Here is an 18,249-nt window from a genome sequence, read left to right as displayed (position 1 = left end):
GTTTATATGTATCCCCACAGACCTCTGTTTTAGCAGCTGCTAATCATCCTAGAGTCCACTGGTGGCATGTAAGCCCTGTAGATGAGCAGGGTTAAGGCAGATTCATTTGGGTACTCCACCAGTCCTGGAATCACTCTGCATTAATTTTTTGACAATTATACAAACGACAGAGGTGCATAAAATCTGAATTATAAAAATAAGGTCATGATGGTCGTTGGTGTGTTTCACAGGACTAAAGAGGGTGGCGCCGTGAAGCTTTGGGACCAGGAGATGAAACGCTGCCGAGCATTTCAGCTGGAGACCGGCCAGCCAGTGGAAAACGTCCGGTCTGTCTGCAGAGGGAAGGTATGAGCACATCAGATCATAAAACCACACTCTTATATTGGTCAGTATTTACCGAAAATACTGCAGTTAATCCAACAGCTGCAGCAACCACTGCAGAGCACTGTCATGTGCACCTGCTAGTTTTGTGAAAGAACATTCAGCGTGCTGAATCTGCCCCGAAAAAAGGGTGGGCTGGAATTAAATATACAGCACACACAATACAACACCGCACTCTAATGCCTAAAGAGCAGCTTCTAGTGTGGTTTTTATTACGTCCTCTTGGTGATTCTTCAGAATATTACCAGTTTGATGAACACACAAATTTTCGTGTTTTTGTTTGCCTAATTTGCTTAAAATTTGCACGGTGTACGGGTGGACACATTAACATGACATTTCTATCAACTAGCTCCAACAGATTTTAGGGACACATCAGAGATTTTTCAAAATGTAGCGGCCTGGAAAACTAAATAAATTCTTACATTAAAGGTAAGATGACCTTACAGTACTTGATTCCTGTCACTGGAACTATAACCTCAAAGTTTCTGACACATCTCTTTCATTCCTGGTGATCCAGGGTAAAATCCTGGTGGGGACTAAAGATGGAGAGATCATAGAGGTTGGAGAAAAGAACGCTGCCTCCAACACCATGATCAACGGACACACTCAGGGAGGGATCTGGGGTTTGGCAACTCACCCTTTCAAAGATGTTTTCATCTCCGCCAGTGATGACGGGACCATCCGAATATGGGACCTGGCAGATAAGGTACAGGTTTGAAGACTGAGGGAGGAGACTTGAGTGTTTCCACAGTTGAACCGATTGGCCTTAAAGGGTTTTAGATCAAGAAACATATTTTGTACTACTTTCCCGCCGTAAGTCTACAGCCTTCATGTGGTACAACATGTTAACCGTCTATCATACTCATATGTTCTGTTATCTTGGTTTCTGTGTTAGAAACTCCTGAACAAGGTGAGTTTGGGTCATCCTGCCAAGTGCACCTCCTACAGCCCCAACGGAGAGATGGTTTCCATCGGCATGGAAAACGGAGAGTTCATCGTCCTGCTGGTTAACTCCCTCACCGTCTGGGGCAAGAAGAGAGACCGCAGCGTTGCCATCCAGGACATAAGGTACAACGTCAGCTCTTAGCAGATACCAGAACATATGGTAGGACATCAGTCTTTAACACGTCTGTGTTTTACCTCAGTCAATGAAACATATTGTCGGGATTTTCTTGTGGATCAGGTTCAGTCCAGACAATCGGTTCTTGGCAGTGGGTTCAGTTGAAAGTGCTGTGGATTTTTACGACCTCTCTCTTGGACCATCCCTCAACCGGATTGGTTACTGTAAGGACATCCCTGGCTTCGTCATCCAGATCGACTTCTCTGCTGACAGCAAACACATTCAGGTTAAAGAGACTGAAAACTTACATTCACTCTTACTGAATGTTGAGTTATGACCCAGGTTTCCTTGGGCAGTTTGGGTTAGTTTAGTTGCAAATGCGGGTTTGATTACTGTCAGTGGTCTTGGTGCTGGAACCTCTGACCTTTCACTACTGGGTCCTTGTTGATCTAGCAGCTGATGCTTTTTCTACTGTTGAGCTCAGTGAAATATTTCATGGGAGCTTCAGAAAAATGAGTAAAACATAAAAGCTGCTCTCTTGCTATACCAGGTATCTACCAGCACCTACACACGGCAGGTACATGAAGTTCCCTCTGGGAAGATCGTAACAGAGCCGCCCATCATTGAGAGGATCACCTGGGCTACCTGGACCAGGTAAGGCTGGTTAACAAATGCAAAACGGGCCAGATGCTGTGATATACTGTGTGATGTATTAAGCTTTGGGAAGGGCAACATGCTAAATGGTGTAGGGAACATACTGTTGGGTGTAAGTCACATACTATAGAGGTAAGGGGTTGTACTGTGGTGCAAAGGGAACACACAGCAGGACTTACTGAACAGTGAAGATGTTATGGGACATACAATATTTTTACTTGCACACCACCAGCTCTGCCTATCTTACAATAAACTCCCAGTAACTGGTCATTTTATTCGGGGCACTGTGAAAGCTGTAATCAAGGGACTTACTAACATACTGTAGAACTACCTCTAGATCCCAGAGAACTAACTGGAGATGCTAGAACTAACTTTATGCCTTAGAGGAGTAACTGTAGAGCAAGAGGACTATCTTTAGAAACAACTGGACTAAATGAAAAACCTAGGAAACTAACTTTAGAGCCCAGGGAATTAAACGTAGAATGAAGGGAATGAACTGTTTAGTCAAGAGAACTAGTTGTAGAACATAAGGAACTAAGTGTAGATCCAAGGGAACATAATGTAGAGTCTAGGAAACAAACTGTGGGGGTTAGGGGACATACTAGATGGCCTAAGGGGCAACCTTATCTAAAGGAACTTACTGGAGAACCAAGAAAACTAACTGCCGAGCATATTGTAGATCTTAAAGAACATACTGTGGGGTTTTGCGAACAAACTGTAGGACTTAGAGAACATCATGCATCCACAGAAATATGATGATAATATGATAGAGTGAGGCAGTAGGATCAACCAGATAGTGATCACAGCGATGGTTTTTTGTTTCTCTAGCATCCTGGGTGACGAGGTTCTCGGTGTTTGGCCTCGTAACGCTGAGAAGGCGGACGTTAACTGCGCTTGTGTTTCCCGTGCCGGCGTCAACCTGGTGACAGGAGACGACTTCGGCCTCATCAAGCTGTTTGATTTCCCCTGCTCCGAAAAATTTGTAAGTGAACTTCATACCTTGAAGCCTTCTGAAACTTTTGTTTCGACGAGTTGGATATTTCTGTCCACCAGGTGACTTCATCACCTCTTTGTGCCTCCTGCTGATCTTTTTACAGGCGAAGCACAAGCGTTACTTTGGTCACTCTGCTCACGTGACCAACATTCGCTTCTCCTGTGATGATAAATATGTCATCAGTGCCGGTGGCAGTGACTGCAGGTGAGATATAAATTATACCAAACTTCTCAGGCTCAGTTCAAACAGCAGAGAAAATACATAAAGCTTCTGAATCAGTCAGCGAAGGTGGAGAAGGAAGAGAAGAAACAGACAGAACACTGAGAACAACCCTGAAACTTAGATACATTGAAATAACTTCTCCTTTATCCATTCAGGACCATCATAGGGGCTGTTTGTGTTTTATTTAAACAATATATTTATTATTCATTGCCTTATGTGCAGACAAAGGTACAGAAAAAAAATAAAGCAAAGCTGTGTTAACAGAAGCAAACATTAAGGGATTTCAAATCAAAGAAAAAGAGTGCAAAGAACAAATTGCTCCTCAGACATAAAACAGACCTTTCACACGTTAGTAATCTTTAATAAAACACTTCTAATTTTAAAAAAATTATTCAAAAATAAGTTATTATATACACAAAGGGACATTCATTCCTCGTATTATTCATCATTTCTCAAGTCCATAAACTTCACAAAAACGGTAACTGTTCCCCGAACCTTTACAACATTTGATGAAGAAAAAAAAACTGAACTCCCGCTAAAGGTAGCTAGCTTAGCAGATCTCAGTAGCCGCATCTAATTTTTACGAGCCCATTTCATATGATTGGGTGGTTCGGTTCCTTTTAATCACAAACGTAAATTGTAAATTGAAGGTGGAATACGTGATTCCGGAGAAAGATCGTTGATATTTAAACTCAACAGCAAAACAAATACACCACGCCCTTCAGTGCTCCACCCCCAAATTCATGGACGCGCATCGCCAAGGTAACGACACAATGGTGGAATCCAGAGCGTCTTGTACGGCGTGGAGTTGGACCCTCTTTAACAAAACAAACCTTATCATATAAAATCTCATCAAATAAACAACATATACGCAAACACAGCATCCAAAACACAACGGGGTAAAAACTAGTGAGAGTTAGTTGTTTAGCTTATTTTTACAAAACTACAGTGACAGAAGAGAGGACCATAGGTCAGTAGCTAAGCTAACGGAAAGTAACTTTACCTAGCATAGCATTTCAAATTATACATCAATCCAAATAATCCCATTGTGCTAGTGAACTTCTGATTTTAGGTCTTTTTCTATAAAACTCTTCACACGTTGCAAAGACAAACAACGAGAGAGCAAGTAATTTAACTAACGTTAGCTTGGTTGTGGGTTAGCTAACTGTCGCTGCATTGAAGCTAAACATGCAGAGACGCAGCGCAGCAGCTGTGGACAGCGACACTCACAACGCTCCTGCTACTATAGCTGACACCACACCAACAACATCTCCTGGTAATCTAGAGAGTAGCTGAATGTCCCCGCTACCTGCTGGCTAACTAACCAGTTGGGATTAGATCACAAACAATAGCAAACAGGACAAAACAATACTGACCTACCAGCTCTGTGAAAAATAGAAAAAGTAATGTTTTACAGAGCAACAGAGCAACCTCCACATCCGTCTCCAAGACTTTCAGCTCTCTGAGGTCTCTCAACCATAGTTGGCCTGAACATCGGGACTACTGGGACAGATCCTGGGGGGCCATCAAGTGGGCAGGTGGACTGTTAAACAATCCATAAAGTTTTTAAAGTTTTTACCGGCTCTATCAGCCTCTTAACGGCCCTCACTGTGTGCCTGTCATTCAGGGTGTGGGCCGGTCCCAGCAGGTAAGTCCAGGGCTGAATTTCTTTCCCAGTCCGACCGTGCAGTCTTTTTAATTGGAAAACCTCACCGATGTCAACGCGGGTCTTCCCCCTACTGGGGCAAATAGAAACTGAGCCAGACACTTGATTCCCATAAGATCTGGGCTGTAAACAACGATCAAAGTAAATTTAATTTTTATTAAAAAACGAGTTAAAAGGGATCAGAAAGCTGAGAGAACAGTTTGTTGGTGGAAACAGCGGAAGATTATCCAAAGGCAGAGTCAGTATCTGCAGCTGTCAGTGAACACGTGGGTTCTGTGGCGGTGATTTTCCGTGGGTAAAAAAATCAGCCTATAAAGACATGAAATGAAAACCGGGAAACGTTTGCCTTTTTTCTCCCCCTTTTTTCTTGACTCTACTGCTCCTGTAGTTACTGTGAGACGGGACCAGGCCAATATAGTGTTGACAAGATTTACTGTAAATAAACCAGTAGAAAAGTCAGCAGAGAGAAGGACAATATTTGGTTCAGAGCAAGTGAGCAGGTTTTGACTCTGGTTGCAAACGGATTCAGTCTCAGTTTATCTCCACATTAATGCCTTTGCTTCTTCCTGTTGTCTTCCCACCAGTTTATTTGTGTGGAAATGTCAGTGAGCTCCCCTGAATCCCCCACTAGAGTCTCGTCTTCTTCTTCTCCTGTGATGCTGCACTCACCTGACGCTTCGGTCCCTTTACCTGAAATCTCGAAGGGCAAGAAGTCTGAAAGCAAACTGCGTGTGAGCGTTCAAATCTGCAGACTCTCACTGAACGAACTGAACTGACCTGGGTTCAGAGTTTACTGCTGCTGCGGGATCAAACCTGTGACGTTTCTGTCGGGAGACACTCTGTTCCCCCGCCGGCTGGTTCTGTCTTTTATTGTGACGTAGTTCCTCTCGTACGTTCAGATGCTTTTAATGTGAAACTGAAGAGAAATCGTTTGTATTTCAGGTTTCTGTGTTCAAATATTTGTTGTAAAATTTCTCGAAAAAGATCCAAACACGTGAGAAAAGTGCATTTTTCCGTTTTACCTCTTTAAGGGACTCGTAGCTGTTTCATGTAGCCGTGTTTTTGTTTGTCAGTATGTGCCTTTTTCACAAACTCTGACCAAACATTTGATACAACTTTATTTATAATCGTGGTGCTATGACGTGATCATTTAGGGCTTTTACAGATATGGATGATAAATACTGTCATTGTATTGTTTGTTTTTGTATCTCATACTGTCTGATGATGATCATGATGCAGTTATATTTCACTGCAGTGAGCACTAAAGTGAAGTAGAAAACTATAGAGGAAAGATGGATCTTTGTTTGATCCCACTTATTAAAAATGGAGGTGTGAAAACAGAAAATAGTTTCAGTAAAACTTGTTTAAGAGAAGCAAAAGAATTCTACCTCAAAATACAAAAACAAGAAAATAAGTAAAATTAAATAATATTTAAGGTAGAAAATAGATATTTATTAGAATTCAAATTTATGTGAGCAGAACGTGACAGAGCGTGGACAATTTTTATATCTTTTTCTGTCCACATGATGACGCTGTGTTTTCTCTCTGTATTTGTCTGCTGTAGAAATAAAACTTGAGGAACCCGAACGCTGCTTTTTAATGTCTGGATTTAAAGGGAAATGCCAACCAAAACGCTTTGAGATATTTATCCTGACATCTGTTCTTAATTTATGTGAAGAACCTCTGCAACAACAAAAAATGTTTTTGTTAACATTCATGTTGTTTTCTGGGCAGTAAATGTAAAATCCAGCATATTGTCTTTCAGGATTCACCAAGTTCAGTTTCTTCAAGAGCTGTGGTCCCCAACCTGGGAGTCTAAAGATGAACGTGAGGGGTCACAAGATGGTGCTCCAGAGTTTTCTCTAACCTTTGCTTTTTTTCTTGCAAAGGATTTGTGTCGTTTTCTCCTCCCAGTTATTTAAATAAAACAAACCAAAAAATCCTCTTTGGTTGAACTGGTCACAATCAGTGGACGTGCAGTCGGTGACGAGGGCTCGCAAGTAAACATCTCTTTGTTTTAAAGGGTCACCAGATAAAACGGTAAAGAACCACACGTCAGAAAACTTCATCTCTGATTAGCTGGAAACCGCCCCGCTGGGGTAGACTAACTACAAACCAAGCCATTTAGTGGACATGGTAGACGAGATTAAATTAGATTCATGTCACCTGGTTCAGGTGAGCTTCAGGTACCTGCTCATCCTACTGCTGTTTCAGTGAAATCCGAGAGAGGACAACTCAGCTCCAGGTTTTCCGGGGATTTTTGGATCCTGTTTAGCCAAAAATCTGGTTGGATTTTCTTTTAACAGTGTACGGAAAGATCATATTATTGCGTTGAGACTGTACAAATACATCTTCTACAGTAAAAGTGTGAGACTGAAAGGGAGAATTTTGTAGATATTATGACACATTTTGTGCTGCAAACAACCATTAATGATGACATGTAACATGCTCGGACTTTTTTCATTTGATCCGAATATTGTTTCATTATGTGAGCTGTTGTTGTTGTTAGATTTTTAGTTGTCTCCATTGCATGATTTATGTATATCATTCATTCACTTTGGTATAAAGCACAGTACACGTCTCATGAAAAAAGCCAACTGTCTATAACAAAAAGGGTCGGAAACTTCCAAGTATTAGCAATAAATACGCAGCAGTTCCACTTCAGCAGTGAGGTATTCAGATCCTTCATTTATAAAAATATTACTCCATCACAAGTAAAAGTCCTGCATTGAAACTGCTACCTCAGTAAAAGTACAGACGTTTGCAGTAAAATGCATCAAAAGTCAAAGTAACCGTCGTGCAGAGCTTTCTATCGTTAGCATTATGCTAATGTAGCTGGTCCGAGTGGAGCTTATTTTTAACTACTTCATGTGGGCCCGTTGTTGTGTGGTTGGATTTGATGTGGATATTTCACATGTTCATCACGTTTTCTTTGTAAAGTCTTTATTAAAGTAACCAGGGGTGAAAAGTAACTAAGTACATTTGTTCAAGTAGTTTGTACTTGTACCGTACTTTGCTCTAGTATTTCCATTTCACGCTGTTTTATACAATTATCTGATAACTTTGGTTACTCGTTACTTTTTAGGATTAAGTTTTACATTAAAACAAAATGTGCAGGTTATAAAATATAGTTCTTAAGATTAAACCAGCAGGTCCCAACCTTTTTCTCCGGTGACGTCTTCCGTTAAATCGGTGTGTAGTCGTGCAGGTGGTTCCGCCCCTCACCACCAGGCGGCGACGGCGGCGGCTCCTCCCGGTCAGTTAGCGAGGTGTCATGGCGGCTCCCTGTCGCAGGTTAGTTTCACGGTGAAGTTCTTATTTCAGGATGAGCTGAGAGAAGAAACACAACTGTGACAGGTGAGATTTGAAACGGAACCAGAACCAGAATCTACCTGAAGCCGTGTGACTGTGTCCTGTCAGGTTGACACGTTTTTACACGAGGACATCTGTCGTGTGGGTAGAACGTCGCACCAGACTTCACCGAAAAATGCGGTGTTTTAGTGCTGTCAGGTCCCGACACCTTGGTGAACGAAACCTACGGATTGTGAGATGAAATGTTAGGTTTTACCGGCTGATTCGGCGTAGATATCATTCACAAAGACCTCATGTCGTCAACTTTAATCCGTTTCTTCCGTAGCGGTTTCTCGTGGTCAGAAGCTAAACTGAATTTCATCAAAATCCGTTTTGAAATTGTTGGTATCTTGTGGAACACAGCGTCTGTTTTGTGGATTTCTAGGCCTCGCTGCTAAATTCGACACTTTCCTAATCTTCTCATATTCGGTACAGTGAGGTCTCAGTTCATCCCCTGGTATCAGTGAACCAGTATAGAGGCTGGTCCTGGTCTGGAGTCCAGCAGATTCGTGAACAAATAGGCATTAAAATGATGTTTTGTGTTGACAACAGGTGGGTTTCAGGGTCCTCTGTAATAAAAACCAGCAGTGTTGTGTAGTCTTTACTGGTGCGTTTAAGTGCTGTGGGTTTTAATCAACCGTGACTGAGATGATATTTAACCAACACTGAAATCGCCAGACTTTTAATTTCTTATCACAACGTTCACTTTTTCCTGTCGTTTGGTTTCTGGGTTTGATTGTTTGTTTTTTTTGTTTTTTTTAATGCAGCTTGTCAGTGTCGTTAAATATCAGACATTAGTCCGTCCTTGAACACACCAACAGAACAGTTCCCTGCAGTCCTGGTCTGGAACGGGAACCTGGTTTAGATGCAGAGTCTTGTCTTTGTGGACGTTAAAGATGAACTTTGTTTGTCCTCATTAGTGTTGGAGTTTTACAGTAAATGAACAAATAAACAGCACAGGACATAAAACCACCAATTCAGCTCTATCTGTTTATCACCACCTGTCTCTCTCTCTCTCTCTCCACATGTGTCTACCTGTTTCTATCACCACCTCTCTCCACCTGTCTCCACCTCTCTCTCTCTCTCTACCTCTCTCTCTCTCTCTCTCTGTAACTGTCCTGGTCTCAGGTATGAATGTGATGTCATCAGTGATGCGGGGGGCCCGGCGGCTCGTCCACACCGACCCGGTTCTGCTCAGCAGCTTCCTGTGTCCGCCCCTTCTCTGTCCTGCCCGCAGCTCCGCCCCCCTGCTCACCTGTCAGCAGAACAGGAAGTACGCCTCCAAACAGGTGAGTCTGATTGGACAGCCAACAGGAAACAGCCGTCTGCTTTCGGCTGAGCTTTGATGTTGTGATTTGTCCGCAGGTTAAAGGTCAGAAGAATGACCACAATAAGCAGAGGGTCAAACCCAAAGTGGACAAACAGGAAGTGGAGATCACACAGAGGATGACGGTGGCTGCTCTCGCTGAGGCCATGAACAAAGACTTTGGTAAGAACCAGATCCAGAGAGTCCAGAAGTCAGACAGGACCCAGACCACAGGGTCTAAAGGAGACAGATGTCCTGATCCTGTCTCTTTGGAACCCGCTCAGTGAAGCTGTTTTGTATTTCAGATCATGTGTTGGAGGCTCTGCTGAACACCTCGGTGGATCTGGACTCTTTGGATCCGGACTCGGTTCTGGAGGAGAAGTGGATTAAGGAGGTGGTGACTCGATCGGGGATGAAGTTCAAATGGGCCAAACTGAGCGAGAGCAGAAAGAGGACCAACAGGGACGCCCACAGGAGGTAACGGGGCCAGGAAGTCTGATCCGGGACACATCGCCTTGCTTCATTTACAAACCAACCAATCGGAACACGTTCCTACTTTTCATTGTTTGACTTGAGAATAAAGTGATCTCTAGCCTTGCTGACCTGTGACGTCTGACCCTATCAGACCTCCAGCTGACCCGTCCAGCCTGGCGTCTCGCCCCCCGGTGGTCACCATCATGGGTCATGTGGATCACGGTAAGACCACCCTGCTGGACAGTCTGAGGAAGAGTCAGATCGTCTCTACTGAGGCCGGAGGAATCACACAGCACATCGGAGCCTTTCTAGGTGAACGCTCACCTGCTGTTCTATTAAGTCTACTGAAAAAAATTTGAACACAACATATCGAGGAGAGCCAGAACCAGATATTACAACAGAAGAACATTCAGGCAAACGCAGACAATGAAAATGAAAAAAATAACAGGTTTTAAACATCTGCAGGAAGTGTTTCGTTTAAATTTAGCTTAACAGCAGTCAAAAAAACAGCAAAGTAGAGTTAGTGAGTCTGTGTGCTGGTCTATTAGTCTATGTTTTGGTCTATAAAATGTAAAAAGCTGAAATTGACATTTAAATAGCTTGTTTTGTCCAAAGCATAGAATTATTTAAATGACTCTCATAAGAGACAAAGAAAACCAGCAAATATTCACATACTCTGTTGTTTCTACAAAGCGATTGACTAAGTGCCTCAGATTTAACGTATTCAACTGATGAAATCAGTAGAATTAATTCTACGGCTTCTACTGTCAGTGTTGTCTATTAGGGAGCTCCTTTAAAATCATACCTGCATCTAGGGGAGAAATGAACGCAGATCGTTATTAACGTTATTGTGTTGGTGGATGCTGACGATAAAGTTTTTCTTGTAGCTGTGATTTAAACCAGTCAGACGTGGGTTTTTTACTTCCAGTCCAGTTGCCTACAGGTGAGAAGATCACCTTCCTGGACACTCCAGGTCATGCCGCCTTCTCCTCCATGAGAGCCCGCGGAGCCGACGCCACCGACATCGTCATCCTGGTGGTGGCGGCCGACGACGGCGTCATGAACCAGACGGTCGAGTCCATCCAGCACGCCAGGAGAGCCAAAGGTAAGCGCTCCACCTGGCAATCACAGCTGAGGGCTGAGAACGAGACGGGGTTCTGTTTGCGTGTTTCTACCGTTTCGACTGTTTTTACTGTGTTTCAGTTCCACTGATTGTGGCGGTGAATAAGTGCGATAAGCCTCAGGCTGACCCGCAGAGAGTCAAACAGGAGCTGCTCGCTCACGATGTCGTCTGTGAGGAGTTCGGAGGAGACGTTCAGGCGATCCACATCTCTGCTCTAAAGGTCAGATGAATAGATAAACAAGCAGGTACCGTGTTCAAAATCCAGACTACAGAGAGAATCGCAGCAGGTTTACAGTCTGTAGTGTGTTCACAGTGGAAAATGAGCATCTTTATTTACAGAGCACTTTTCTAAACCCACGTTACAAAGAGTTTCACACGAGGCAACAGCGTCAAAACAAGCAGATCAGATAGAACACACAACACCAATGACAGTGTCGCCAGCAAAAGAGCAGCCAATAAAAATCAAGAAAAATCGGGAAGATGTCTCCCATAAAAGTACGTCTTAAGAAGAGATTTTAAAAAGTCACTGATTCTGCTGACCTGATCTCAGAGCTTCAGGGCGAACGCTCTGTCACCTCCAGTTTTCAGCCGGACCTCGGGAACAGATAAAAGACCTCAGCCCGAGGATCTCAGGCTACGTACTGGCTCATAGGAGAGTAGCACGGAGAGAGGCCACGAAGAGCCTTAGAAGTCAACAGTAAGATCTTACCATCACTTCTAAAACCTACTGGGAACCAGTGCAAAGCGGCTCAAACAGGACTGATGTGGTCACTTCTCTTGGATCTTGTTAAAAGCCTGGCAGCTGAGTTCAGCAGAGTCTGGAGCCGATTAATGGATTTTTGGTCGAGGCAGGTGAAGAGGCTGTTGCAATAATCGAGGCGTGAGGAGATGAAGGCGTGTAAAAATGCTCTCTGTCTTTGAAAGATAAGATAGATGGTATTTTGGAAATATTTCTCAGATAATAAAAACAAGACTGCACAAGTTTTGTGGTGTGCTGCTCAAAACTCAAGTGACTATCAAACCAAACGCCAAGATTCTTGGCAGCAGGCTTAATGTGTCTCAGCGGGGAACCAGCAGATGGCAGGATTTGTTTTGCTACATGCTGGGAACCAACGACAACGATCTCTCTTTTGCTTGAGTTAAGCTGCAGAAAGTTTCGTGACATCCAGCTTTTAACATCACACAGGCAGACAGGCTCAGTGGCTATAACTGGCAGGTTCATCTGCAGGTCATCGGCACAACTATGAAAACACCACGTCTATGGATAATATTTCCCAGAGGAAGCCTGTACAGTGAAAATAAAATTGGTCCCAAAACTGACCCCGGAGGGACACCATACTTGACAGGAGCAAAAGATGACGTGGTTATAAGTGGAGACACAGAACTTCTTGTTTAATAAGTATGAAAAGAACCATTTTAAAGCTCTAAGGTCCAGAGGAACAATGACTGAGCACACCCCATCATTGGCGGCCATTATTAAGTCACCCTGAGAGGGGCGATCTGTGCTGTGATGCTCGACAAAAAAAAAGTTTACTCAGTGTTAGAGTATTAAATCTTAGGATAATATTCTAATGTTAATTTGTGAAGATAAAATAGTAGATATGAAAATCAGTGTATAGTACATGCTGTACTGAATTAGAATGTAGTGTTGATGTGGGACACAGCTACGGTTTTTAAAACCAGTCAACTGTAGCGCTCCCTGCAGCCTGTCGGTGGCCGTAGTTCACAGAGCTGATAGAGACGAGGTCGTGATGTCATGTGATGATGTCCTGTTGTTGTCAGGGCAACAACCTGCTGGCTCTGACCGAGGCCACAGTGGCGTTGGCTGAGGTTCTGGAGCTGAAGGCGGAACCCGGTGGTCTTGTGGAGGGACTCATCATCGAGAGTCGCACCGACAAAGGCAAAGGGTGAGATGACATTATCCAGGACTCATAGAACCAGAGTTACATACTGTCTCTGGAGGTTATCAGGACTCATAGAACCAGAGTTAATTACTGTCTCTGGAGGTTATCAGGACTCATAGAACCAGAGTTACATACTGTCTCTGGAGGTTATCAGGACTCATAGAACCAGAGTTACACTGTCTCTGGAGGTTATCAGGACTCATAGAACCAGAGTTACATACTGTCTCTGGAGGTTATCAGGACTCATAGAACCAGAGTTAATTACTGTCTCTGGAGGTTATCAGGACTCATAGAACCAGAGTTACATATTTATGTAATATTAGTTTTACTGAGTTTTACTTTGAAAATGTTTCAGTGTCAGTGGGGAATGAGTGTCAGACAGAGTTGAAAGCATTTTGCGAGACTAACCTCATAAATTTTGTTTGGTTTTTTTTCTTTATTTTTATTATTCTATTTCTTATTTGCTGCTGTTCCTTTTGCTGTATTGATTTTTGTGTGTGACTTTGCTGCTTTAATACTGCACTCTATTTAAATCTATCCAAAATCTAGTGAAGGTTCTTTAAGCAAAATTTACTATAATAACCTTAAACTAAAAACCACACTGCACTGCATGTAAACTGTGACTTTACTTCCAATGAAAACAGAATAAATAACTGACCCGTCGTGTCTCTCTTCAGTCCTGTAACGACAGCCATCGTCCAGCGGGGGACGCTGAAGCGTGGCTGTGTCCTGGTGGCGGGAAAGAGTTGGGCTAAGGTTCGTCTCCTGTTTGACGAGCACGGGCGGGCGGTGACGGAGGCCGGACCGAGCTGTGCGGTGGAGGTGGTTGGCTGGAAGGAGCTGCCGTCCGCTGGAGAGGTCATCCTGGAGGTCGAGTCTGAGGTGAGAACAAACCGCAGCACACCGGGGGTCTGGGCCCTGCTGACCTCTGACCTCTGGCTCGGAACTTAATGTTTCCTAAATGAGTTTTCATTTGTCCACAAGACAGTAAATAAATTCCCTGCTGATTCTTTTAAGTAGAAATGTAAAGTCTGTAATACTCAACTTGTTGATTAACACCTGAGAATTTAGACACATCAGCATCAACTCCACAGCAGTGATTACTGTAATATACAGTTTATTTAATTAGTAGTAAATAATGTGGATTTTCTTTACAGAAGTAAAAGAAACCTCTACCAACAAAAGAAAAAAATATTCATAAGAGCAAATAAATAATAAGATCTGAAATAAAATACTAAAGAAAAGAAAATAAATAATAAAAATGTATCAAGGGATTTGTCCTTTAATTAAATTTGAAATAAATATTATCCCTATTTACATTTTTATGGTCCTTACTTTATTTCTTTGTTTTCTTTTTCTTATTTTATATTTTTTATAATGTTTATTATTATTGTTAATATTTATTAATGCTATTTCATTTGCGGGGTCTTTACCTGTAAAATAACATCCACATACGTGCTGTATATTTACAGTTATCAATGGTTTCAGGTGTAATAATGACGACTAGAGTCCGTTCACAGTAGTTCATCCTCCATAATAAAGGCTTAACTAAAGCCGTGGGTCTGGATCTGCAGGGAATCCGTCCCCTCTCTTTTGGGTATAATTTTCACCTGTACCTGTACCTGGCACCTGTTGCGTCAGCAGCTCTAATAAACCTCCTCCTCCCTGAAAACGGCGTTTCTCTCTCTCCCCTCATGCAGCAGCGAGCGAGGGAGGTGGTGGAGTGGAGGAGCTCTGAGGACGAGCAGCAGAAGCTGCAGGAGGAGCAGAGCGCCATCGAGCTTAAACAGAAACTGCACCTGCAGGAGTACAGGAGAGAGAGGGCGGAGCTGTCTCACCTTAGCTGGAGGCAAAGGAAGGCGGCTCTGTACCAGGCCAACAAGACCAAGTTCTCCGTGAGACCAAGCGAGAGGACTCAGGACGACCAGCTGAGTCTGCCGCTCATCGTCAAAGGTACGCACCGCTGCGCTCCGATAGGCCGATCCCGCTGTGACATCATCAGAAAGGTGAACACGGAGCCGCCTGCTGACTGACCTTTGACCTCTGACCTCCAGGTGACGTGGACGGGTCTGTGGAGGCCATCTTGAACATCCTGGACAGTTACGATGCTCAGCAGCAGTGTGAGATGGAGGTCGTTCACTTCGGCATCGGAGATGTTTCCGAGAACGACGTCAACATGGCCGAAACGTTCGCAGGTACAAACGCGAGTTTAAGAGCCAGGTCATAGAGTGGAGCCAGGGTCAGAGGTCACTGACCCTGACGCAGATTTGATCACAGTGTGGTTCAGGTCCCAGTCGCCAGAAACCGGACAAGTTTACAGGCTGCTGGTCAGGGATCGGGTTTTCCGTTGCGTTCAAAACGTGGATGCTGCAGCTGGAAAACAGCTGCTGAAAAATTCAGCTTCTAACTGTGAATTAAAGATCAACAGTTTTATTCTCTCATCGGTTCATAAAGAAAATCAGGAGAATGGAAACTGTAGTTTTAAAGTTTGTGAATTTAAATAAATTCTAACCATAATTAACTTTTCAGTGGCTATAATGACACTTTAATAACTGCTTTTTTTTTTTTTTTTAACTATGAATACCACACATAAAAGTGTGGAGTGTAATTTAAAGCACATAAGCACAATTTAATTTCAGTATTAATCAGAAAAATCTGGGTTTGATATTTTCCTCAAATCATTCAGCCCAAAAAAAAAAAAAAAAAAAAAAAAATCGTTTTCACTCATATTTGCAGCATCACACCAGAGCGGCGGCTGAAATGGACTGAACACTGCAGTTCGAAACCAGGAATCGTACGACACACAAAAACCTGTATCTGGGAGAGTTCTGTCATGTTTGAATAGAACCATTACAGAACATTTACAGAACTTTAATAACAGAGAACCCAAAAACCGTCACTTTAACAGACCGATGAAGAAATGTTGAGAAAGAAAAAAGCAAGAAGTCAGATTAAAGTCTGAGCAGCATCTTAGTGAAATAAAGCTTTTTTTAGTTGTTAAATGTCTGAACGAGGACTCTGATTAAAATCCAGTCTGGAGCTGATGATTCTTTTCATTATCCATCATTTTAACTGATGATTTTCTTGTTTCTGTAAAATGTCAGAAAATAGTGAAAAATGTAGTCGATGTTTTCTAATCAAAAGATTCAGTTTTCAGTCATTTCAAACAGAATATCGGAGACACTGGAGAAGTTTAAAACTGCACTTTTGCTTAAAATTAACCAAGTAATTAAATGTTATTAAAATAGTTGTAATTTTCTAACAAGCAACGGATAAATCAAGTAAGAACAAGATTTTTGGTCTGATCTGATATTTGGTGGCAACTTGAAGGTTTTTGAGACTCTGACCTAAAACAGGTTGTGGTTTGAAACCCAGCATCGGTCCTGATCTGTGTAAGAAACCTCTCTGACTGTCCCTTCAGGTTCCATTTATGGCTTCAACGTCGGGGCCAGCAGGTCGGTCCAGCAGCTGGCGTCGAAGAGAGGCGTCCCGCTCAGACTTCACACCGTCATCTACAAACTGATCGATCAGCTGAAGGACGAACTGAGCGGCAAACTGCCGCCACTCGTGTCCGAGAACATCGTCGGTGAGTAAAACGCTGATCCACCAGACCCACTGAGGCTCAGTGAATGTGGTTCGGGAAAAGTCTGAAGCTTTGATTCAAAGGCAGATTTCCAGGTAAAAAGCCAAACAGATTATATTTGGCCGTAAAAACTAATATCTAGTTTTTAAGCTCGGAGGTGAAGAGTTTTTCCTCTGTGAACCTACCGCACAGGAAGTGGTTTGTCTCACCTGTTACCAACCCCCCCCCCCTTCTGCTGGTGCAGGTGAGGCGACGGTCCTCGCCATGTTCGACGTCTCTGTGGGGAAAAAGAAGGTTCCTGTGGCCGGCTGTCGGGTTCAGAAAGGTCTGCTGGACCGTCGACTCAAGTTCAGACTGATCCGAGGACAAGACTCCATCTGGGAGGGTGGGTGAGGCCTGGACCGGACTAAAACCTGTTTTTTTTTTTACATCGGATTTAATGACCTTTCAGCAGCAGGACTCAAACGACGACATTTTAGCCAAACCCTGATTAACTCGTTGGCTGTTTATCACTTAATCTTCCCAGTTGTTCTTTAAGACTTAAAGTCTTAAGACTGAATTATTACTCAGCACTAATGAACAGAAATAGTGACAGTGTTAAAAACCACCTCAGGCTAAAACTGAACACTGACCTGTGACTAAAAATGACAGGAGAGTTTTATGTACAAATCTCATTCAACACAAGATCCAGCAGAGGTCCAGCTCGTGTGACGTTCTTGTGACGTTCCCTGCAGGTTCTGTGCTGGCGTTGAAGCACCACAGGGACGATGTTCAGACGGTGAGGACGGGCATGGACTGCGGTCTGTCAGCTGACGGGAATGTGGACTTCAGGCCTGGCGACATCATCGTCTGTTTCGAGAACCTGGACTCTCCGCAGGTCACTTCCTGGGACCCTGGCTTCTAGTGTCGCCTTCCCAGCATCCTCTGCTGCTGAGAGGCCTGGGGTCCGACTCATCAGACTGAACTGTGATGATGTGACTTGTTATTTGCGTCTGGTTCCCGAGTCCTGTACAGAAACATCGCGTTTCCTTTACTTTCACTCGGGCCGAAGCCCGAATGACACTCGAGCTCGTGTTTTTCCGTTTTCTCCAGCAGATTCACTCAGACTACGAACTGCGGTTCAGTCCCAAAGACCTGAGAGTAGGATCACCGATAGATATTTATCGATTAGCCACGTTAAAAGGGTGACGTCAGGCCCTTGTTCAGTGCCGAGTGCTTGAAAGTTGTGTAGGATGGAACTGTCACGTGACCGTACGTTAACATCCCAGCTAACGCAAACACGCCGTTGATGTTTGCCGTCGAGTGAAGGTACGGTCACGTGACAGTTCCATTTAACAAAGCGTCCCGCTATCGGCCCCGAAAGGGACGCGACCTCACGTTTCTAATAAATATTGGTCCGAGCGATCAGACTGTAAACGGTGTTTGACAACATCCAGGCTGAGTCTGGAGTCGAGCTGGTCCAGGCCTCGGCGGCTGTGCATCACTGATGGGCTCGGTCAGAGACAGCGAGTCCACCTGTACATCACATCAT

General features: G+C 43.5%; 2 protein-coding genes and 1 long non-coding RNA gene across 6 annotated transcripts in view; 2 read left to right on the top strand and 1 right to left on the bottom strand.

Annotated features, from left to right (window-relative positions):
- Positions 1 to 6,540, top strand: part of LOC120799734 (echinoderm microtubule-associated protein-like 6) — a 38,480-nt gene extending 31,940 nt beyond the window's left edge. The window contains 8 exon segments of the mRNA XM_040145058.1: positions 231 to 345; positions 899 to 1,087; positions 1,277 to 1,449; positions 1,565 to 1,727; positions 1,992 to 2,095; positions 2,924 to 3,077; positions 3,193 to 3,293; positions 5,562 to 6,540. Coding sequence (XP_040000992.1) covers positions 231 to 345; positions 899 to 1,087; positions 1,277 to 1,449; positions 1,565 to 1,727; positions 1,992 to 2,095; positions 2,924 to 3,077; positions 3,193 to 3,293; positions 5,562 to 5,586 — 1,024 coding nt within the window. The 3' untranslated portion in view covers positions 5,587 to 6,540.
- Positions 220 to 8,246, bottom strand: LOC120799737. 2 transcript variants are annotated; one of them, XR_005708877.1, is made up of 5 exons: positions 8,138 to 8,246; positions 1,522 to 1,707; positions 1,244 to 1,404; positions 1,019 to 1,146; positions 220 to 332 (listed from the first exon to the last, which is right to left on the bottom strand). It is a non-coding gene; the product is annotated as an uncharacterized LOC120799737 (long non-coding RNA). The 2 variants fall into 2 exon arrangements; XR_005708878.1 differs by having other exon boundaries at positions 1,522 to 1,704.
- mtif2 (mitochondrial translational initiation factor 2) lies at positions 8,203 to 18,198 on the top strand. Of its 3 annotated transcripts, none has more exons than XM_040145059.1 (14): positions 8,203 to 8,334; positions 9,457 to 9,617; positions 9,694 to 9,817; positions 9,940 to 10,111; positions 10,260 to 10,420; positions 11,037 to 11,213; positions 11,312 to 11,451; positions 13,014 to 13,138; positions 13,813 to 14,017; positions 14,836 to 15,088; positions 15,190 to 15,330; positions 16,557 to 16,721; positions 16,963 to 17,103; positions 17,453 to 18,198. In XM_040145059.1, exons 2-14 carry the CDS (start codon positions 9,459 to 9,461, stop codon positions 17,620 to 17,622), a joined length of 2,133 nt encoding a protein of 710 aa, XP_040000993.1. In that variant the 5' UTR covers positions 8,203 to 8,334; positions 9,457 to 9,458; the 3' UTR covers positions 17,623 to 18,198. The 3 variants fall into 3 exon arrangements, with proteins under 3 accessions (XP_040000993.1, XP_040000995.1, XP_040000996.1); XM_040145061.1 differs by having other exon boundaries at positions 8,204 to 8,271; XM_040145062.1 differs by lacking the exon at positions 8,203 to 8,334 and adding an exon at positions 8,340 to 8,430.
- The last annotated feature ends 51 nt before the right edge of the window (positions 18,199 to 18,249 follow it).

This window comes from Xiphias gladius, chromosome 15 (genome assembly GCF_016859285.1).
Source record: "Xiphias gladius isolate SHS-SW01 ecotype Sanya breed wild chromosome 15, ASM1685928v1, whole genome shotgun sequence".
Classification (NCBI taxonomy): Eukaryota; Metazoa; Chordata; class Actinopteri; order Istiophoriformes; family Xiphiidae; genus Xiphias; species Xiphias gladius.
The sequence above is the reverse complement of the archived record's forward strand: the minus strand, read 5'-3'. Positions and strand labels throughout refer to the sequence as shown.